This window comes from Musca autumnalis, unplaced genomic scaffold (assembly GCF_047663935.1).
Source record: "Musca autumnalis isolate F117 unplaced genomic scaffold, ASM4766393v1 scaffold_5, whole genome shotgun sequence".
Classification (NCBI taxonomy): Eukaryota; Metazoa; Arthropoda; class Insecta; order Diptera; family Muscidae; genus Musca; species Musca autumnalis.
Window position 1 is genome coordinate 203205882 of NW_027412088.1, and position 24064 is coordinate 203229945.

The following is a 24064-nucleotide window of genomic DNA, read 5'->3' on the forward strand; positions in this document are numbered from 1 at the left end:
TCATGTGTAAGCAAAGTGATGATGATTACCCCGGTACTTATGATCTTCAAGTATTATAGGAAGTTTACACTTGGGGTGAAAATTTACGCCAACTCGTGATTTTTGGAAATTGGTTGTGGAGGGATATGAAATTAGCCAAACCAGCATTAATATTCCACTAATTTCTATGACGCCATCTATATCTAGAATTATTTTGTTTAATTGTCTGTAAACGACAAATTGATAAGCATACTTGTAGGCGGTATAGAATCCTCATATGTTCAAGAAAGTTGTTTACTGAAATCTTAGGTACATTTTTGTAGTTGACGGTATCCTAATTTTTGGGCGATTTGGTATCTTTGGACCAGAATCGGAGAAAAAAGTGTAAAAATTAAGTATTTTCAAATGTTTTTTGCTATTTTCACCTTTTAGAACCGTTCATAGACATTTCGCATGTTCCAGAAAGTTGTTCATTGATGTCTTTGCTACCTTATTGTAGTTGGTTGTTTTCTTGAATATTGAACGGTTTAGTATCTGTGGACCAGAACCAGAGAAAACAGGATAAAAATCCTATTTGCTTTGTTATTCTGACCTTTAAGAACCGTCTATACAGGGTTCATATGTTCCAGAAAAATGTTAACTGGGATCTTAGGTACATTTTTCAAGTTGGTTGTTTGCTTCAAATTTGATCGGTTTGATAGCTGCAGACCAAAACCTGAGAAAAACGTTTAAAAGAAATTTAACCTTGCAGATGAAGTTTGATGGATTCTATGTGTTCACAATTTTTATTCCTTAAGACAAAATCTACAACTTTGCCTCTGAGATATTCGAAATTCCCAACAGTTTGGAAGATATAGTCTTGAAAAATGGCCACTTTTTACATCAAAGCCTCAAACCTTTGGAGTCTTATAATATTACTAATTGGAAATTGGTTGTAGATGAATATGAAATTAGCCAAACCAGCATTAATATTCCTCTAATTTCTATGACGCCATCTATATCTGGAACTATTTTGTTTAATTGTCTGTAAACAACAAATTGATAAGCATACTTGTAGGCGGTATATTTAAATTATATTATTAAAAAAAATACAAAAAATATACTTTTGACTGAATATTTAAATGATATTGTTTATAATTTATATCTTTCTTAAGAATGAAGCAGAATGAAATTTACTTTTATTTATTTAAAAAATATTACTTTATTTATTACTAATTAAATATTATTATATTATTAATTAAAAGAAAATATTATTAATTTAAAGATGTGGTTTGGAAATTCGTTGCAGTGAAATAAGTTTGGTTTTGGGAAACCCATACAGGAAGGGTACGAAATGTACCTAAAGATTCTAAAAATTGTAAACTGTGCTATTACGGAACGGATGCTGCAAAAATGTGGAATGATAATCAAGTCTAAGAGGAAGGCTTCATAAGACGGGGGTTTTGGATACATATAAATATATATATGTTAATTGGAAATTTGCGTGGTGGTCAGAAAACTTCCCCAACAAAAATCGTGAACTAAGGTCCAAGTCTTCGATTTACCCCCTATTACGGTACGATCCGATTGAAGATTTTATCGACATTTTCCTCGCAAAAAGGACATAATTTGGCATTTAGGGTTCGATGTGATAAAAAAAAACTTCAGCAACACAAGTGGACACATGTAGGTCCAGATTTTTGAAATAGTCCCCATATAAAGGTGCCGCCCGATTTTAGATATTTTTAAAATTTTATCTACAACAAGAAAAAAATTATCAGTCGGCTTTGCCAACAGAGATATACCCTCAGCCTGTGTAAATTGAATCACTTTTTTCCCCAAAAAACTTGTGTATTGAGGGGGTTTCAAAATTTTGGGCGTATAAACCGACAAAAATGTCGATTAGGATTAAAGTTAAAAAGCTTTGTGGAGGAGGTACTTAAACGAATGGACCGACATAGTCCATGGGGGTGCCATAGGGGGTTTATACACACTTCGGGCTGTTTTCTCAAGAAGTATGTACTTGCCTCTGAAAACGTTTACCATCGTAATTGAGGCAGCGAATGTAAGTTGCTTCAACAAAAATCAAAGTGATTCGAGAGCAGGTCTTAAAGTGAACTTATCCGAAATTTTGTGTGGGAGGTACCGGATGGAGTGGACAAATATAGTCCATATTCGAACCTGCTCTATATCTGGTAGATATACTAGGATGTGTAAAGTATGGATCAAATCGGCCACTCCCTTCAAGGGTTATCGTGCGCACTTCCAAACATTTTTTAACGTTTGTGGGGAGATACCTGAAGGAGTGGACCAACATGGCTTATCAGCGACATGACTTATGCTGAGTTGGGAAACAATATTACGAAGGCCAAATTTTGGACGGAATTGGCATATCCGTTCGAGAATTATATTGCGCTCCAACCACTACACATGGTGTCATAGGGACTTGGACTTGCCCCTGATGAAACTTATATCGTCGTATGGGGGGCAGTGAATACAAGTTGCTACAACAAAAATCAAAGCGATTCAAGAGCAGGTCCTAAACTGAACTTTTAAGAAATTTTGTGTGGGAGGTACCCGAAGGCTGGTAGAAATTTCACGATCTACAAAGTGTGGACCAAATCGGTTACTCTCTTCAAGAGTTATCGTGAGCACAAATTTTCCGAACATTTTAGAACTTTTGTGGGGGAGGTACTGTAAGGAGTGGACCGATATGGCCCATCTTCGAATTTAAACTAAGTTTGGGCAAAATATTGCAAAGTGCAAAATTTGGTTGGAATCGGTTGATCCGTTCGAGAGTTATCGTGCGCACCAGCCAGACAGACAGACGGACGGACATTTTCGAGCTACTGTGGGCACCGCAAACTGCTTTAGTAAAAACAGTATTTCGTAGGCGACTATTTGTCACAACACTATGAAAATTTTTTTCAATAAAAAAGGATTCCGAATGTAGCTCAAGGTGTGAAATTTCAGATGAAAACAAAATCTTCTAAAAAGCTTTGTAGATTTCTTGTAAAAAATTCATGAAAAGTGACTTTTTTCGTGACAATAATTTTTATATTTTCAGTAAATTTATTTTGATAAAAAATAATAGAAATATTTTTATGGCCGATTCGAATTAAAATTCGTTTGAATTACTACCAAAACCATGTTGTTGTAGGAAGTGTTTGTTTGATTGAAAAAAAATCAAATATTTTTCAAAAATCTGAAATTTGGTAGTAGTTCGTTCAAACAGACCATTAATTTGTGTTTATTATTTTTTTTATTTTTTTAAATCAATTTTTAAATTGATAAATTTATTTTAGGTATTTTCCTGTACTAAAAATTTCATAACAGTCGGTACAGGAAGTAATTTGGGATTAAATTCCACCTTTGGATATTCTGTAGAATTTTCATTAGATTTGTTTGTGATTTTTTTTAATTTGGATATTTTCAGTTTTTATTAATAATTAATTGTTTTTGTGATTTTTGTCTTAACTTTTATGTATTTTCAGTTTTTATAAAAACTGTTTATTTGGTGACAATTATTTCGTTTTTATATTTAAAAAAAAAAAAATATTTTATAAATTTATCAATTTTTGTGCATTTTTTAATTTGAATGTTTTCAGTTTTATTAATAATTTATTGACAAAAATTAAATTAAAAATTTGTTAATACAATTTAGACATTTTCCTCGACTTAGAATTCCACAAAAATAACACCAGTCAGTGGTTGTTGTTGAATTTACGACGTAATTCTAAAACTGTTCTTAAATTTTCATAACAATTTTGTGCAACTTTTTATACCCTACACCACCCTGTGGTAAGGGTATTATGTGTTAGTGCACATTTGGATTAAGCTCTCATATATATTTTACCTATTCACAGTGGTGTAGGGTATCATATAGTCGGCCCCGCCCGACTTTGATCCTTTCCTCACTGGTTTGCAGTTTTTTAAGTGTTCACTTTGTGAAATTTAAGCTATTTTTTATAAAAAAAATATATATTCTTTGTCCGGTTTTCCAGACGATATTTTATTTAAACTATTGAGACCAAGAGTCTCCTAAAAAGTCTTACAAAAATTTCACTTTAAAAAAAAGAAAAATTCCTAAACAACAAAAAGTACATCTCCTTGAATTCCAAATGCATTTAAACTGAATTCCACCTTTGAATTTTTTGTTGTATTTTCATTATTATTTGAAATTTTTTTCCATTTTTTAAATTGAATATTTTAAGTTTTTATTAATAACACTGTGCAACAAAATGGAGGTGAAAGTCTGGGGCACGGAAAATTCCTTTTTGGGGAAGAAAGGCCTTGGTGAGTATATTAAGAACCCCGAAGGACAGATCCGCCGTGAGTCGAACTTCCGCATTATGGCGTGATGAAGTTTTTGCTAGAGACCTTGTAAGGCATATGAAATTAGCGTTATATTTTTGTTAACTGTTGTTTTAGCTTATTTATGAGATAACATATCTTCAGTCAAATCAAATGAGGATTATTTTCGTAGAGCACTTGGACCTTCTAACACGCTTTCTACAATGTCCTCTTCGTCCTTTATTTTAGGAGTCGCTATAAAAGTACCACAAGGTGACGTTTTTCAGCTTCGAAATGTTCTGCAAAAATTTCGCTCAGAAAATTTTAGGTACGGCTCTCATTGCCAACTAATCGATATTGTCGCGTTTTCGTGGTCATTTTGAGCATTAACCCTGTTTTTGTTCAGAAAAAGACTATATTTTTTGTGTATTCGTTACAGAACATACAAAAACACAAAACACAGTTTTTTCTGAGCAAACAGGGGTAAATGTCAAAAATGGCTATGAAAACGCGACAAAATCAATTAGCTGTCAATGAGAGCCGTACTTAAAATTTTCTGAGCGACATTTTTGCAGAATATTTCGAAGCTGAAAAACGTCATTTTGTGGTACTTTTATAGCGGCTCTTAAAATAAAGGGCGAAAAGGACATTGTAGGATGCGAGGTAGAAGGTCGAAGTCCTCTACGAAAATAATCCTCATTCGATTTGACTGCAGACATGTCATCTCAAAAATACGGTAAAAAAAATAGTGAAGAAAGATATAACGCTAATGCCTGATGCCTTACAGGGTCTCTAGCAAAAACTTCATCACGCCATAACGCGGAAGTTCGACTCACGAGATTCTTAATATACATACTCACCAATTGCTTTCATCTCCAAAAGGAATTATCTCTGCCCCAAAATTTGTGTTCACAGTGTAATTAAAAATTAAAAAATATAAATATATAAATCAACTTAAAATGCCATTAAAATGGGTCAATTGGTTGTTGAGTAATTTAGTACTAATTTGGTTATTTGAAAAAAATTTAATTTTCATAATAAATGTTTTGCGAACCTTTTAATTTTTATATTAGAACCCTGGTGGCGTTTTTATTGGGACAGCTGTTGCAATTTTGTTTTTTTTTCAAACTAATCTGGCTTAATTTAATTTATTTTAAAATATTAATTTAATTTTTATATTTTTTTTATTTTTTATATTTTAAAATGTCACAAATATATATTTTTTTTCTTCATACTTATCAACCAAGTTGGGCTCCAAATTTTAATAAAAATCCCCTGAAACCTGAAGGACTCCATTTTTTCTTAATTGCATTCATCTCTTTGATGAATTCCAAAAGCATTTAAATTTAAAAGCTTTTTATATCTCTTATGCCAAATTTGTCATTTATTTTCCATGAATTTAAAACCTACTAACTCATACTAATCTTCCCTCGCTCTCTCCACCCTCTTAAGTGAGATATAAAATCTTTAACGATGACATTATTCCTCGCCGCCATTCTTTCCTCGCCATGCATGTCTTAAATTGTGAATAATTTCCCAAACAAATACTTAAATTAATTACAATTTTATTATTAATGATATTATTCTGATTAAATGGAAGAAAGGAAGAAGGAAGAGGCAAGAGACGAAAACCAAAATTCTGCAACCTTGGGTGGGTGTCATTCTATGTACGTGTGTGTGTGTGTTTCTAACAAGCACATGTTGCGTTTATGCCCTAATGACATTGTCATTAGGGAATTTACAAGGAGCAAATATGTATTTCTTAACGCTTTTGCATTTTTGCTGAAACCACAAAGCCAAGCCAAATTGATGACATTCAAAAAGCCATGCACAGGGAATAAATAATGAAGGAACGAACAGTAACATTCGACATCCATTTATGGAGGGGGCACATGAAAATGTGTGACAAAAAATCTCTTGCCTAGACACATCTACATAAATAAACCACTTTTTTTTTAAATTTGGTATTTGTTTAGATTTATCCTCCTTTTGGTATTTTTTGATTTTTTTCATTTCATTTGTTCTTCTTTTTCGTTTTGCTACTTTTGATGGCATCATTTTGTATCTACCACTGTTCAAGGTTCACACAAGTCGTCAACCAGTCTACGTGCGTAAAGTTGGCATTTCATTTCACTTTAAAGTTGGTGCCCACAAACATGTGCATGCGTAAGAAGGATAATAAACATAAGCTGATGTTGATACGGATACTGATTCGTGGATGTGCTGACTGCTGCTGCTGCTTGGAAACAGCCAACAGTCACATAATGTCAAAGGATGTTTTCGCAGGCAGCCAGACACAGACATGTGTGGAATTGTGTGATTGTTCTCAGCTTCCTTGTGGCCAAAAAAAAAACCAATTCGTTCAAATATAAAATTAAAGAAAACGCCAAATCGCATGCAGACAATTTTCATTGATTATATATTGATGGTTTACAAAGAGCGACAAGAAGAAAGGAAAGAAGAAAGAAAAGGCAACCAGTCAACCAGTCAGCCGAGCGGAGAGGAAAGCGAATGGAGACCGAGAGAGTAATGGAAAGAAGATAAGCTTTTGTCAATGTCTGCCTTAAGTTATACTTTAGCAATTCCATTTTTTATTGTTATTTCTTCCCCTACTTCTTCTTCTTCGATACCATAATGTTCGGTTGGTGCTAAAGCAATGGGAAAGCCAAGTAAAGTTGAATTTAAAGTTAAACTACACACAAACTGCACAAAAATAACAGAAATGTCATTTGATATTGTCTTGTGGTCTTTTTCCAGCTCTTCCACACAATTCCTTTGGATTTTGTATTTTTTTTCTCTTTGGTTTTGCTGCTGTTGTTGTTCTTCTTCTGTTAAATGTAATTGAATTTCCATGTTAATCAAAGACATTATCCTGCCATCAAATATAAATCTACCCGCCAAAAACTGTACGTGCTACATAATGGCATCATGTTTAACTTAAAGCTATCTCTTGCTTTTTTGTTATAATTTTTTCTTTTGTGAAAACCAAAAGAAAATGCCCTTAATCTCTCCAAAGAAAAAACACATCTTTCGAAATCAATTGAATTGAACTCTCAATGAAATAAGAAAATAAAATAAACCCAAATTATAAATTACAGAACATAAGTTGAGTTGAATTCATTTATGCCAGAATTCATATTTGATTTAAAAAAAAAGGACATCATGATATTTTTAAATATTTCTTTAATGCAGAAATATGAACAACAGGGAAATCTTTAAGAGATAGTTGGGTTCATTCGTGGTGGCACAGTGATTCAGAATTCGACTTCAAAAATATTGAAATATATCCAATGGACACCCTTTAAGTAACACTCATAGCAACCAACATAGCTCGCTCGATGATTTTTCAAAAATATATGAATTATATAGTCCATGCTAGAAAATTTTAGAATTTTCTATTTAAATTAAACCCAAAGCATAAAATAATTTTTCTAACTTTCTCATCTCAGATTCAAATTTAAAAAATGTATAACAAACAAACAAATACAATTTAGGTCGCTTCTCGATGATTTCCAAAAAATCTATGAATTATATATTCCATGCAACAAAATTTGTAAATCTTTTATTTAAATTAAACCCAAAACTTAAAATAAATTTTCACACTTTTCCTCTCGGATTTAAACTTCAAAAACATATCAAACAAACATCATTTTCTTTCATAACAATCCCTTCAATAACATCCAAAACTTTTCTCTTTATCTCTACGCATTTAATATAAAATTTAAAAGAAACATTTATTCCTAACACAAAAATCCCTTTCAAAATAAGAAATTTAAAATGCACATGTCTGGCACAGTCAACTTTTCAAACTGAATGTCCATGGGAAAGAACGAGGTGGAGGATAATCCAACATAAACACACAGGTATTAAATAAATTTTCATTACATTCACTTTGGATGGGCAATTTGTGCCAATCACAAAAAGGATTTTAAGGCAATAAATCAAAAGGATTATTGCAGACAAAATTCATTCATTCTGTCATAATAACGAAATGAAATTTTATGATAATTGTTTTGCTCTTTCATTAGAAGATTAAAGTTTTTAGTAGATATTAATTTGAACATTAAGGGGAATTTAAATTGATATTTACAATAATGTTGGGATTTCATTTTGCATAGCATATATTCATTTTGTTGATAATTGGATATAAATTAATAAAATCTTATATAGATGTTAAGGGGGGAAATTAATTCAAATTCAATTCAATTCTGTATCGTCTCCTTATAAAACAATGTCATGACTGCAATTTCCCAACTTAAACTTATATATTTAAAAAAATGGTACAACCTAGGAAAAAATTACATAAGCCAGTCTTTTAGAGAATTTTCACAGCTATAAGATTTTCTCAGGTCCCATGCCGATAAGGCTTGCCGTATTCAAGCAAAATCGCGAAACCCTAATAAAAAAACCTAAAAATGTAAACTTAGCTTCTTTATCTCAAAACTGGTACAACCTGAGAACAAATCATAAACGTCAATCCTGTAGAGAATTTTCACAGCTATAACATTTTCTTTAGCTCCATTTCGATTGGGCTTGCAGTTTCCATGCAAAATCTTGAAAACCTAAAAAACACCTAAAAATGTGAATTTTGATCGCGATTTATTTAAAAATCCCTACAGCAACTTTTTCTTGTTTTTGGATTTTTCTTATCTATGAACATTGCTGTTTCAGAATTCACAAAAAAATCCCCTGTGTAAGCGGTTTTCATTAAAAGTTAGTTAAGGCACACCCTTCATGACATTGTTTTATAAGGGGGCGATACAATCAGTGCATTGTCCCAATTTGAACTTCAATATCTCAAAAATGGTAAAACCTACGAAAATACCGTAAAGGTCAATCTTGTAGAGAATTTTCATAGCTACAACAGTTTCTTCAGTCTCATTTTGATAGGAGTTGCGGTTTATAAGCAATCGTGAAAACCTAAACAACCCATAAAAATGTCAACTTGAATCGCGATTTATTTAAAAAGCGCTCCGGCGATTTTTTAGATTTTTTGATTGTTCTCATCTATGAACATTGTAGTTTCAGAATCCGCAAAAACGTATTAATTGTTCGGCCCAATAAGCTATCTATCTTATAAGGAAGTCTAACTCTAGTAAATCTTTAGTACATAAAGTATAGATGGCGGTAATAAAAAATGAAGAATATTTTTTAACATTTCACATCCTTGTACTGGGAAGTTTCCAGAAAATAACACACACACAATGACACTGAAAATAAAAAAAAACTTTTCCCAGAAAAAAAATTCTTTCTGACGTATTAAGTGTTCGGCCCCCAATAGGCTATTTGATAAATAATTCTGATAGTAGTAAATCTCTAGTACATTCAAGTATAGATGGCGTTAATAAAATTTCAATAATATTTTTAAACATTTCGCATGCTTCTAGTGGGGTTTCTAGAGAAAACACACTTCAATAGTGACCTTCAAATATAATGAGGGTTAACGTCCCAGCAAAAATACTCATTCATTACAAAACCCCCTACTAACCCATTATTTTAACAAGGCCTCGTCGCGAGAAATATGTAGTTATTTTTCGGTCACTTAAATAAGTAGCAGCGACTTTTAGTAATTACCTTTTAAAGTACTTATTTAAGTGGCCAAAAAATAACTACTTATTTTACACGAGCAAGAACGTTTATACCAACAAGACATCAAATCTTGTTCATCAAATTTTCAAATATATAGAAAATAATTTAAACAAATGGTTCTCCATCCCAATCTACATTATGCTAGTTTACTTGCGGCAAGTCTCAGTTTGTAGGAGAGCCTCGTAAGAGGAACGGAAGTGGAAAAATGACTCGTACTGGCAAGTTTCAGGCAATTCCTTTTCTATTTTTCATAACACTGTGAACACACATTTTGGGGCAGAGATAATTCCTTTTAGAGATGAAAGCCCTTGGTGAGTATATTAAGAATCCCAAAGGACAGATCCGCCGTGAGTCTAACTTCCGCGTTACGGCGTGATGAAGTTTTGCTCTACGAAAATAATCCTCATTCGATTCGACTTAAGACATGTCATCTCAAAAATAAGCTAAAGCAACAGTGGGCAAATATATAACGCTAATTCCTTACGGCTTACAGGGTCTCTAACAAAAACTTCATCACGCCATAACGCGGAAGTTCGACTCACGGCGAATCTGTCTATCGGGGTTCTTAATATACTCACTAAGGCCTTTCCTCCGCAATAGGAATTTTCCGTGCCCCAGACTTTCACCTCCATTTTGTTGCACAGAGTAATTAAAATTATTTTCATTGTTTTGAAAACAAGGCATGCAACAACAGAACTGCTTATATAGACGCGGTAGGCAATATTAAAAGGTAACGAGTAAAAAAGCAGCAACGAAAATTGCCGTATTGTAAATCGGGACTAAAGACGATACTATTTCGTCTTAGACATTTTGCTAAAAAAAACGCCTAAATGTATTTTAGCAATAATTGGCCTAACTGTATGTTAATAAGTAGACATCTTATCTCATCCAGTCTATTCTTAAATTTATGTTGATGTATAGATGGCGTTATAGACTAAAACATAAATATAATTTATAATTAAAAAGAAATGGTGTTCCAAACCCCTATATTATATTGTATCTTCATAGCACAGATGAAGACCCTTAAATATAAAGAAATATCCAAGCAGCTTATTTGAGCGAGAATTATTTACCAGCAAGACCGCAATGCTTGATTGGCCTATTGCTAAAGATCAATTTCCCATAAGTATAAAATATTTACCACAAATGGATGACCAAAAGCAGATTGTACTACTTTTTAGTCATCTTGCTAAAAAGTTCTTAAATATGCAAGTTTTAATTTAACATCACGCCTAAAAGTATGTTAAAAATATATCCAATACGGAACGGAAAGAAACAAAACGATACCCGTACCAGTCACACAAAGCCACAAACATTTCAGCTTCTCTGAATCGTTTCATTCTCACAACCAAAACAAAACCACAAACTTTTCAATGTAAAAAGATGAAAACTGTACGATTGCTGAAATGTAATTCGGCTATGCTTTGCCGAGATGTTTCATTCGCCACCCAAACAAAAAGCAATGCTTATTCAGCATACCACAATGAATTTTATCAACCACCAAACGTTTTTGATTTATTCACATGTGTTTAGTACTATTCCGTTTTCTATCTGCTCTTGTGGAGCAGAGCTTTTCGTTTTGTTCGCGCTCACGAATGTAAACAAAACGAAATTAAACAGCATGTTTCGTTATGTTTCGTTTTGTATTGTTCCTATGGAAATTACGAAACGAAAGGATTGGAAATGTTATTTAAAGTATTTTTACGTACGCTGAATCTAATACATCTAATCTAGTTATATGTTAATGTTGATATATAGATGTCGTTATAGATTGAAATATAATTTCACTCATAAATATAACAAATAGAGTTTAAAATCCCTATCGTATTTTACCTCTTCTTAGCACAGATCAAGACCCTTAAATATAAATATAAAAATATACAACACATTCAGGATAGCACTATTTGCTTGGCCCATTGCTAAATACCAATTTATCATAAATAACAAAAAATATTTAGACAAATGGATCCCAAAGCCTATCATATTTCATTATGGTTTTCGTACTAAAAAGTTCTAAATATCTATCTTTTATTTAAATAATTCGCCTAAATATATGCTAACAATTTATCAATATAATCTATTAATATACTACCATTGACATATAGATGGCGTTATTGAATAAAAAATAATTCGTCTATTCCTTTACCTTTTGAAATTGGTAAAAGTGGCAAAAATAGTAAACGTTGTGAACTGCTTTCATATGAAACACATGGTTCTTGAAGTAAGGGAATGCTTTTCGATTTAAAATTGGTAAAACTTGGATATTCTAGCAGGTAAAGGAACAGATCTAAAAACGGTCCTTATCCAGCACAGTTGCAAGTTCTCTTCATCACATTCACTAATAAAAATCATTAAGGAATTATATTATAGACCGAATCGAATCCTCTAAAATTTCCAATAAAAAGGCGATTACAATAAAAATCCAAAAATGAAATATTGGCAGAGCTTCACACATTTTACAGTCGATCACAGTCGAAAATCTACTTGGTACTGATTTATGGCCTGTTTCACTAAGACGAATCGAATACCAAATTCATTCGAAATACTACCAAACTTCTGGTTTTTGAAAAATATTTGAATTATTTTTAGTATCAATCAAACAAGCATTTCCCACAACCAGAGAGTTTGGTAGTAATTCGAACGAATTTGAATTCGAATCGGCATAGAGAAACAGGCCATTAAATCTCTGCAGGTCTTCTTGATGAGCAGGTTACATGTTTTAATACAACAAATGGAGATATTTCTCATTTAAATAAAAGTTTCAAATTAATAAAATTGGGATAGCTTCGAAGTTCTGAATAACTCTGATAATTGACCATCAACATCAACTTTTGTATTGATTTAATGCTCAGGCGGTATACTTTCATTATCAGATTTGTTTCTAGAATACGTCCAACGGCAGCAGAGATATCAGTCATGGAAATAAAATTAAATAAATTGAAACGTGGGATAACTTAGCGACTTTTTGTAGTACTAGCCCAGTAGGCCTATTCTGTAACTATTTCACAACTTTACTCATTGTTTATTTTACAACAATTTCATTTGTTTGTTTAGTTTTTGTTACAATAACAAAATAAATTTAAACAATATCGTTAATTGTTAATAGTTACAGAACAGTAGGCCCTCTCAGTAACTTTTTTAAAAATCCCACAATCGATAACGCTAAAAATGATTTACAGTAACGATTGTGCTATTCTATAAAATTGTAGACAAATTGTCGATAAACATTCAAAAACTTTTAATTATGTGGTCTGTTCCAGAACTGCAAGAATATACAAATTTTCACTATTTTTTCCGATAACATAAAGGAAAAAATTTTGTCGTAGTAAAAAAGTAGCTACTTGTGGTCAGTTCCAGAACTGCAAGAATATACTAATTTTCACTATTTTTTCCGATAACATAAAGGAAAAAATTTTGTCGTAGTAAAAAAGTAGCTACTTGCAGGTTCTGGAACATGTATTCCTAAACAAAATATACACATAGAATTTTAAAAACCAAAGGTAAATCCAATATTAAACATTTTTGTTGATTTTTAAACTTCGAAAATTGGTGTGTTGTTTTTATAACGACATTTTTAACAAAAGTTGTTAAAGTTTGTTAACAGAATACCAAGGTTGTTCATTATGTCGATTGTCATTAAAAAGTTACAGAATAGGCCCCCACGCCTGCAGGTTTGGTAACACAATTGGTACCAATTTAAAGCTCAGAACGTCTAATTTAATATTGCTCACTTCTTTCCGAATTTCCCAAACTGACATCTAAAAATTACAATCAACCAATAAAAAAATAGGTTGCATTAACAACTATTGCGGTGTCTCGTTGCCAACCTACTTTGTATCAGATTTTTGCATAAGACTAAAACGATGGTTATTTCCCACAGAAGTTTTTTACCTAATCTGATCCCAAACCATCATCAAAATCAATATGCTTTTCCTCTCGGGGACTCCATCTCCACACCAAATTTCGTGATCTAAATGTGACCTGCAACATGATTAGATAGACAGGTGGACAGACAAACATTTCGACTCAGCTCGTCGATGTATAAAGGTCGATGTGTTACAGAGGTTAATACCCTCCTCAAATTGGAAATTTAAATTAACAGCAAACTAATCGAAAATATTGGGTATTATAATAATACAGGTTATGGTCATTAATAAAAACTCATTATCCGAATTTCTGATCATCAAGGTAGGCTTATTAGGCTTGTTGTTTTAATTATATAATCAAAACAATTTGTATTTATTAGTGGGTAAAATTTACCACAATATTTACAATAGTTTTTATTGTGGTAAAGAACGCCATCTATAATTCAACATCTATACACAAAGAAATCAAAGTAAGGTGCATACTTCTAGGCACAAAACTTTGTGAGCCAACTGCTATAAAAAATTAAATGAAACTTAAATTAAGTTATATTGCGAATACAATTGATCCCGGTCTCCTGCAAAATTCCAGTTTCCATAAACTTTACGAAAAATGACATCTACCTATGTCAAATTTCGGATTATATATAAAAAAGGTTAAATTCTTCAGTCAGAGAAGGTAGAAATAGACCAGGCACAAATGTTTGACGATAAACTTAGAAATATTAAACCTGGCCCAAATGCATATAGGCAAATTTACGGATTAATAGGAAAGGGCAGCAGGCAGGGTCACGGCTAAATAATAAATCATGGGATTTGAACACCCTGGGATTTGAATCCGCGTCCTTGAAAACATAGGAAAAAATGTTGTCACGGCTTGTTAGCGTTCAAAGCCAAACACATAACTTCAAAGGCAGCGCAAAAAAGCGTTTGTCATGAAGAAATACAATTCAACGGCCAAATATCCGCGGTTGTATAAAAACACATTTGCATTTGAAAAACCAAAAGTTCTAGGACAGAGAAGCCATCCCACAGTCGATACGTCTGAAGAGCTGCTCAACTAACGGCGAAACCAGGTCACGTAATTTGGTGACTGTGTGGGTTTGAGTCCTTGGCTTTCCTTTTTCTCTTGCAAAAAATTTTCGATCATCAAGCATAACTCTAAACGAGAAAATTAATAAAAATAAATCATGTGGTTTGGACGATATTTCTTATTTCCTAATACGAAAGTATCCATTAAAAGCAATACAATACCTAGTTGTTTTATTCAATAATTGTTTAAACAATTTATATTTTCCTAAATTCTGGAAAACAGGAAAGATTCTTCCCATCAAAAAGAAAAAAAAAATCAACAGACATTAATAATTTGAGAACGATTTCAGGGTTATCAAATTTGGGCAAGTTATTTGAAAAAATTTTGGGGGAAAAATTGGATGCAGGTTTACCAAACGGCTATATTTCAGAATTTCAATTCGACTTTAAAAAGGATGATTCGACGGTGAATGCGTTAACTAAATTCAGTAATGATATCATTTCTAATTTGAGATAAAGAAAATGCACGGTTGCAATCTCGCTGGAAGGTGAAGAAAGCGTTCGATAGGACTTATCGCGATGGCATCTAGTGTTGAGCAATCTAGTTCCCGGAGCTGATCGATCATTTTAGTTCCTTTTACAAAAAGGAACTAGTTCCTTAATATAGTTCCAAAGAGTTCCGAGAGCGATATAGTTCAATGAATCTTTCTCTTTCATCGTTCTTTCAGTTCCTTCGTTCCAAATAGTTCCAAGAGAGATATAGTTCCATGAATCTTTTTTTTTCATCGTTCTTTCTGTTTCCTTTGTTTACAAATAGTTCTGAGAGCGAAATAGTTCTGTTATCGTGCCTTTTGTTTTCATCGTTTGGTGGAATTGCCAATGTCGTTAATTTGCCAATGTCGCAAAATAAGAAAAATTAACGCAACGAAAAAAGATCGACGAACAAAAGGAAATATATGAACTAAAGGAACTATATAAAAGCAAGAGCTGGATGTTGTTCCAATAGCTCCTTATTCGCAATAGTTCCTTAAAACTAGTTCGTTCCGGAACTACACAACTCTAATGGCATCGTGTGTAAAATGTCCCGTTTAGGCTTTGAACCGCATGTAGTTAATATGTTTAGAAACTTTTTCACTGATAGGAGGTTTTACATTCAGCTTGGAAATATGAAAGTAAAGTTGTTAAAAAGTTACGGAATAGGCCCCCTGATATGAATAGTGTATCTTGTGGGGTTCCTCAGAATCTCCAAGTGAGGCGTTGACTATTGTATCCTGTCACTTATGAACGGTTAATACTTTTTATACTGAATGGGGCATAAATATCAATACTTCCAAGAGCAAGGCTATGTGCTTGAGAAACGCTTCCGACAAATGCAAGAGTTGGAAACTTCGAGACTGTCTCTGAATGGTGTGGAAATACCATTTAAAGACAGATTCAAATATTTGGGAATTTGGTTAACCAAATTGTTTAAATTTAACCAAAATGCACGCAGCAAGTTGGGGAAGGCATATGGTATTAAGGGGTCTTTTGGTAGACTCTTTCATAGCAGGGTATTACCGGAAGTTATTGCTGTACAAAGCTACTATTAGACCCGTTCTGGTTTATGCCTTACCCATATGGTTTTCGATATCACCAACGGTAATGAAAGAGTTCGGAATACTGGAAAGGAAAATACTACGACTCTACGTGGGAAATATTTCAAGCGTACAACATGCGTTTCTCAAATCAGTATATTTATGAGGCAGCTCATGTTATCCCAATATTAGTTCTATTGCCGTGAATTCGTTGTTGTTTGTTTATAAAATCATCCTACTGGACTTCTTTGAGAGAAACAGTTTAATTTCTATGAGAAGTTCTACTGGACTTCTACTACTGCAGGCATATACAATGTGGCTTCTTTAAAAACACACACGGTATAGAGGAGCTTCGAGTAAAATTCCTACTGAGCTTCTCTGAGAAGACCTTTTGTTATATTTAGAACGAAAACATCATCATCATAATAGCAGGGACTTGGTAGAGAGGATCAGTAGGAATTTTACTCGGATATAGGTGGCCTATTTCATAATTTAAAAATTTAACAGTCGAGTAACCCATTGCAGAGTAATTTAAACAATCTGCCTTTTGCATTACTTCTAGGCTGAAAAGTAATGGGTTATTTCTTTAAAATTATGACACCACATGTAGAGAGGTTTTGCATGGCTAAAATACTCAGGAAATGTTGCCTAAATTTTTGTGATATTTCCAGTAATTGTAATCGAATCGGACATTTAGCGTGCGAGGCGCCGATTTTATTTATACCCCATAACAATCTTTCAAGGGAAAGTTATGAGTTTATCGAAAATCAACAACTTTACCTTATTTATTTAGCATAAATAGAATCGGCCCTGGTGAAGTTACCACGTCCAACAAGCCATTGTACCATGATGACTTCTTGCATTTTATATAATTCTAACATCCTTCTTCAATTTCGACTCGATTCAAAACATTTCTTGTATTGAAGTAGATTAAAGTTTTCAAAGTATCCTGAGTTTTACTCCATTATTCTTCTCAGTATTAAAAATAAAATGTTTCCGTTAACTCCAATAAGAAATTTCTCAGCGCAAAAAGTTTCTTGTTTATCCTGCGGACAAATGCTTTTTGGCGTTGATTTTATCAACTTTCCCTGAGGATTCATTCCCCTGCAAATTATTTGATGTTCTTACGGGACATTGCTATTGACTGTGTAATAATTGAAGCTTTAAACAACACATTTACAGACTTTAGAGCATGATAAATCTTTACAAAGAAGTTGCAATGTCTGTCCCTGACTTTAATTGTCCTTAGGACACAATAAAAATTGTTAAAAATTTTACTTAAATGTCTGCTAAGTTTTTCTTTTTAGCTAATTTTTCCAAAACTTAACAAAGTTATTTTATTTTCTAACTTTGGTTAATCAAATGGACCCGAAAGCCGCTTCATAAAATACCAACAACAACCCCTTTCATGTAATCAACAAAAGATGAGACAAAATTTAGAAAACAAAAGACAATCCTTTCTTGTGTCATTGACCATAAAGACGATATGCAAACTATTATTGTTGTTGTTGTTGCAAAATCTATTTTTAGTTGACATGACTTATAAAACAATGCCAGACAAACTTTTGCCAAACTTTCCTTAAACAAAACATTACTTGGTAATCCAAATCTAACCCTTATAACAAATTTAATTACGAAGAAAATCAGAACAAGAAAAATCTTTTCGACTTACCAATTTGTGGCACATCATATTGCCTTTGTCCACGCGCTGAGCGTAACATTAATTGATTGGCCAGGCTGTGGGGTGAGGCCACAGCTGCTGCAGCAGCAGCGGCGGCGGCTGCTGCTGATGACATACCAGCTGTACCAGCACCACCACCTGAACGCTTGTGATTTGGATGTAACAGCTGATCGGGTTTTTGTTGTTCACCAATGGCTGATACAATGTTGTTGTTGTTGTTCGCCGTAGAAGAGCTGCTGCTGGAGGATTTTTCAGTTTTATTTTGTTTATTGTTGTTGTTGTTCTGATTCTGATGACTATCCATTTGATTTTCCTTGAATTCATTTAAATGGGGATTGATTTTGCTGGTTGCGGTGGCTTCAGAATTGGCCAATGAGAATTTATGGGTCGATTGGGCCTTAAAATAGTGCGGCTGCTGTTTGTTCTTTTGGCCAAAAATGTTGCGTGGCAATTGTTGTTGCTGCTGCATTTGAGCCCGTTTGCGTTGCCATTTTTGTTGTAGGCGTATGTTGTTGGCATATTTTTGTTGGTTGTTGTTAAGGTTTGAGTTATACTGTGGATGTTGTTGCTGTTGTTGAGCATGGTGCTGTTGCGAGGCATGATGTTTCTGTTGTTGCTGCTGCAGTTGTTCCTTTTCTAAATATTCCTGCAGGGTGTGAGGCAGGGCCTCCATTTGTGACTCCTGACCCTGATAGCCATAGGGATTTTGTGCATGATGTGTTGTTGGATAACCGGGAAATTGAGGAACATTGTGATGTTGTGGCTGCTGCTGTTGATGCTGCAAACGCTCCTTATTCTCCTCGGCCATGAGATCTTCCAAATAGGCATAACCATCCAAATCGGGAAAGGCCTCTTCCTCATCGGCCATTTGTTCCAATTCCATGAAGTCATCCAAATCCAAATTGTGAGGATTTTCAAATTCCCTTTCGGCCGGTTGTACCACACGGCCATATTCATATTTGGTGGGCCTACGCAACGGTTCGTAGCTCAATTCATCCTCATAGTCTTCTTCGTTCATTAGAGGTGGGGCTGCTGGTTGTTTTACCACACTGCCAAACATGACATTGCGGGCATTTAACCAATTGGTGTATTCCGAATCCATGTCATCGACGGGATGCATTTTTATGCGGCCCGTTATAACGGGGCGGCCGTGATAACCGGATTCCTCAGCGGTTTGTTTGGCCAAACCAATGGCCATTAGGCGTTCTCTTTCTCGCTGGGCCAAATCGGCCAGCTCTTCGTTGATGCGATTCGAGGAACTTTGAAAGGGATTCGAGGGAGGAGGATTTTTCATTTGGTGGCCAGAAGAGGAACTATGGCCGCCACCATTGAGCGCAGAATTGCTGGGATTGTTGTTACTGCTGCCGCCACCACCACCACCATTGGAACCCGTTAAATGCAGGGCATAGAGGCCACCATTGACCAGCAGCACACAGACCAGTGTCTGTATCAGTGAGAAAAACATTTTCCTTTTATTAAGGCTTTTGCAGTAGTCACTGATGATGGGCGGTATTTTCAACACGTTTAAACTTTGACAATGTTGAAACGTAATCTTGAAGGAATTCGATTCGACCAGATAGCTAAAGAGGTGCCTGGAGAGCCGAGGGAGGGAGGTAAAGAAAGTATTTTAACAGGGTTGAGGGTTTTTAACAAATTTTCCTGGGGCCTGATTTGTTAAGGGGAAAATTTAGCATTTTTCAAATGCCACGCCGGTTTGGGAGGGAAGTGGAAAGGGCAATTTGGCAATTGTTTTTAGAGCTTGCCAATTGCTTGGTGGAGCTTGTTTGTTGGCTTGTTTCCTGTTTACGTTAAAGGGGGTTTTATGTCTTTCTTTCCTTCTATGCTCTTCTTCTTCGTCTTTCCAGGATAATTTGATATTTTGCCAAGAATCTGCTGGGAGCCGTTAAGTATGTTTTTGTTTGGCTGTGTGTGCGTTATGATTCCCTTTCTAGGTTTTTTGTTGTTGTTTTTGTTTTTTGGCTTTAAGGCTTTTCCACCTGTATTTGTGTGTGACTGATTGTTTGTCTGTCTGACTTGAGGAGCTTAGTTAGGTGTCTGTCTGTTGGGCCAGGTTTCTCGACAACAACAATAACGCTAAGGAAAAAGAAGTTCACTAAACAAACACCCAGAAGTTTGTTGTTATTTTTTTGTTCTTTCTTTGTTTTTGGCTTGTTGCTTCCGTTCCGTTTTTTCTTACTACTCGGTGGTAATGGCAAAAAGAACTTCTCCTTGTTCTTGGCTTGTGTTGCTGTTGCTGCTGCTTTTGATGGCTTTAAGTTCTGCTCTATTCCTAATGTTTATGTTGCAGCTTTTTTTGTTTTCTACTTCTTTTTTGGTTTCTTTGTTAGTTGCTGTTGTTGGGTGGTAATCAAGCAGGGTAGGAGAATTTAGTTTTCGTTTTTTTTTTTTTTTCTTGTGTTATTTTTCTTTAGTTAGAAATATGTAAACTGTTTCCTTTTGTTGTTGCTGTTGTTCTTCTTCGAGTTGTTATTTGTGTTGAGCAGTCTTCAGTTTAGCCCCCCTCTTCTCTTTATATAGAGTTTTACCTGGCGTTGGTTCGTTCGTTCGTTATATGTCTTGCTGGCGGATTTGTAATAACCTCGATGATGATAATGATGTTGCTGCTGCCGATGATGATGTTTATGTCTAGCAAGTCTAGAGCTAAGCAAAGTACTTTTCTTTCTTATGTACAAATGTGTAGGTATGAATGTATACTACAATATATATGGAGAACTAGACGTGGTGTCTTTGTTATTTTCCGGGTTCCTGGTTTATTTTTTCCTGCTGGTCACTATGGCTATGTTTTTTTTGTGTATTTTTTACTTTACTGCTGGTCAATAGCTTTTGCAGGGCAATTTGCTTTTGTTGTCTGCCAGTTTTCCAAGCCGGTTTGGTTGCTTGTATTTGTCTAGCACCAAGTTTATTGAGTTATCCTTAAAGGCTTCCACTGGCTTGTTATTTCTATTAGCCTTATTTGCAAATTTTCTTTATGCCGTCGGAATGTTTGGTAAAAATTTCGTAATTATTGTTTTTTAGTTGTGGTTGTTGTTTTTGTTTTTTTTTTTCGTTTATAAGGAACTTTATTTTTTATTAAGAAGCAACTGGTGCTTTTGAGATTTTTTGGTTATTTCTTTTTTGAGAAAATAACTTGAAAAGTTTAAAAAAAAATTACTGCACTTTAAAATTCACACTTTCTTTGAAATTTACAATTTCTAAACTTTTTGTTAATTTGTTTTGAAAAATATTTTAAATATTTTTTAAAGTATTTTTTTTGTAAATATTTTCTTTAAAGGTCTTGTGGCCTTTTATTTCTTTTTTTAATTTGGTGCCTTTACCAGGAACTGTGTTAAGTGTTGGGGAATATTTTTTAAACTGTAAACACTTGTTTTCGTCTTGGCTTATTTAGGCCAACTTTTCCCCGTTTTTCTATGGTTGCTTTTTATTTTTAACAACACTTCACCAAAGGTAGGTGTTGACTTGATGGACTCTTCTTTCGTGCCTCCACTTGTTTTGTAAAATTTCTTTTCTTATAACTTTTATCTTCATGGGTTATTATACAATTTTTCGTTTTATCTTCTTGCTTTAAACTTTTTTATTCGTATTTTTATTGCACTTTTGAATATTTTTCTTGTTTAATTTTTTTATATTTCACTTCTTTTCAAACAAAAATTCTATTTTTTCTTCTTTTGAGATTTTTTTCTTTTCTAATAACACAACAATTTTGTTGTCCTTCCTATCATATGAACCGACGAGCAAGGACTCGTCGTCTCAGCAGGTTTCGCCTGTTTGTCTACTGTTAGAAATGCTCGCATTCGCTTAAGTGCTGCTACTAATGCTGCTGCTGCGCCTAACACAACTGATATATTAGGTACTCTGTTGTCTGGCTGGCACCCCTCCATACATAATATTACACTCCAAATGGTGACTGCTGCTGCTTCTTCTCTTAACTCAGTTGTAGTTGTAACTCTTCTTCTTGTTCTCTTAAGGAACGTAGTTAGACGACTAACTATGTAACGTTTAATATTCGTTTGACTTCGTTCGTCATTCGTTCGCATACCATCCACGATGACTGACTGAATGGCTCAGCAGCAGCAGCAGAAACCGAAACAGAGTGCCTGGCTAAATGATGACGATGATGTTTCTTTCAGGCCCAGCAATGGAACCGCTTTACTTCAATTCCATTCAGCTCAACCACTTGTTTTGCACATTGCCAACACATTCGAACATTGAATGGAACATCCCAACAACAACACCGCTCATTACAATTTCATACACTCTGTTCTGTTCCAAACCAAAGGAAAAAACGTCACAGCAATTCATAAAACTCTTCTAAAGAGAGCACTCTTTAGAATAACTCTTGTTCCCACGTTTTGCTCTCTTTTCTGACAGAAATTTGCAGTTGTCCCACCAGAAGACAAAGGCAAAACAACACACTTAGACCGCCCGCCGCCCTTTTGTTTGTATTCAACAACCCATATGTTTTTTTTTTCATTTCTACCAAAAACATCCTCTGGCCTCTTTCCAGGAGGATAACAGCCTGCCTGCCTACCAACCTTAACTATCACAGCAAATAGCTATACTAAGAAAAAAATAACAAAACATATACACGCTCTACTCACACAATTACACGAAACAGGCATAACACAACTACGACTCAGCACCGGCAAATAGTCATCACAGCAATACCCGTTGTTGTTGTTGCTGCTATTGCTGTTCGTTTGTGCGTTCTTCCTTTATGCAAAGTAATGTTTATTTTTAGTTACACAAGTCCTTTATTTAGTTCAACTAAAAACAAACTCATTCACTCACTCAGCCAGCCAGCCAGTCACTCACACAACAGACTCTCTCACACAATCCTTAACACAAAGAGAGTAAATCAAACTGAGAGAGAGAGGGGTAGAGGGAGAGAAATTTTACTCACATCACATAACGGTACCCAGTGGCTTTATCATATGTTTCCTTGGTCCTTCCTTCATGTGTGCGTGTCAGACTGTTTTGTTTTTTGCCTTGCAAAGGAAGGCAAGTGACATTTCTCATCTCTCTCTGTAGCAAGGAAGAGGTTACAAAAATATGTCCACTCTATAACAGGTATGCTCACACAATACACGTCTCCGTATTGATAATATTTGCCTTCCATTTTAAACAAAGCTATTTATAACTAAAGAAAGACTAATGTAGTTCGTTTCTTAAGACGAAAATCGGTGTGATTGAGCATCACTGCTCTCAATGGATTCCTCTGTGACTTTGTGTGTGTGAAGTTACAAAACATCATAACAATTCTATTACAGAAAATAGCTCAGGTTTTTATCTATTTTATTTTATTAAAAAATAAAGTAATAAAGGTAAGAAATGGACAAATACTCACTCTACTCTGAGTGCATTTAAGGATTGTTTTGTTATCTTTCGTCGATTTCATCAAATGCATCAAATCTATTGATTGGTAAATTCCACTTAGATCCACTAGCCACCAATTGGGAGCTGTCATAAAGTAAAACAACAAACAGGATATTTCAATTTATTATACCCTACACCACTATGCGGAAAGGGTATTATAAGTTTGTTTTGACAAAAAATCATGTAACACCGCGAAATATTCGTCGGAGACCCCCAATGTGGTATACCAATCTTCATATCTCGACGAGATAAAGCGATTTTGGGATGTTTGACCATCCGTCCGTCTGTCCATTATAAATTGTAATCAAACTCCAGCCCAATCGTCACGAAATTTTACATAGAGGTTGGGTTCAGACCAGAATAGACACCTATTGTTATTGGTGATGATCGTGAAATATTTAGCGGGTGAAATGGACCAAAAACATATTTTTTTTCCAATTTTGTAGCGGCCCTGTAGGTCGCAATAATAGTCCAATCGCCTCGAAATATTAAATAAGGTAAGGGTATATGACGGGTGCCACCGTGGTGCAATGGTATGCACGTCCGCCTTGCACACATTAGCTCGTGGGTTCGATTCCCCGGCCATGCAACATCAAAACACTTTTCAACGGTGGCAAAATACCCCTCAGTAATGTTGGCAACATTTCCTGAGTATTTCAGCTATGTAAAACTTTTCTACA

At 34.4% G+C, this 24064-nt stretch overlaps 1 protein-coding gene across 2 annotated transcripts in view; it reads right to left on the reverse strand.

Annotated features, from left to right (window-relative positions):
- jeb (low-density lipoprotein receptor domain-containing jelly belly protein) overlaps positions 1 to 21951 on the reverse strand; it is a 207091-nt gene extending 185140 nt beyond the window's left edge. For both annotated transcript variants that reach the window (XM_073990196.1, XM_073990197.1), the window contains exon 1: positions 17982 to 21951. In XM_073990196.1, the coding sequence (XP_073846297.1) occupies positions 17982 to 19455 (1474 nt within the window). In that variant the 5' untranslated portion in view covers positions 19456 to 21951. The remainder of the gene's footprint in view (positions 1 to 17981) is intronic.
- Between the last annotated feature and the right edge of the window lie 2113 nt (positions 21952 to 24064).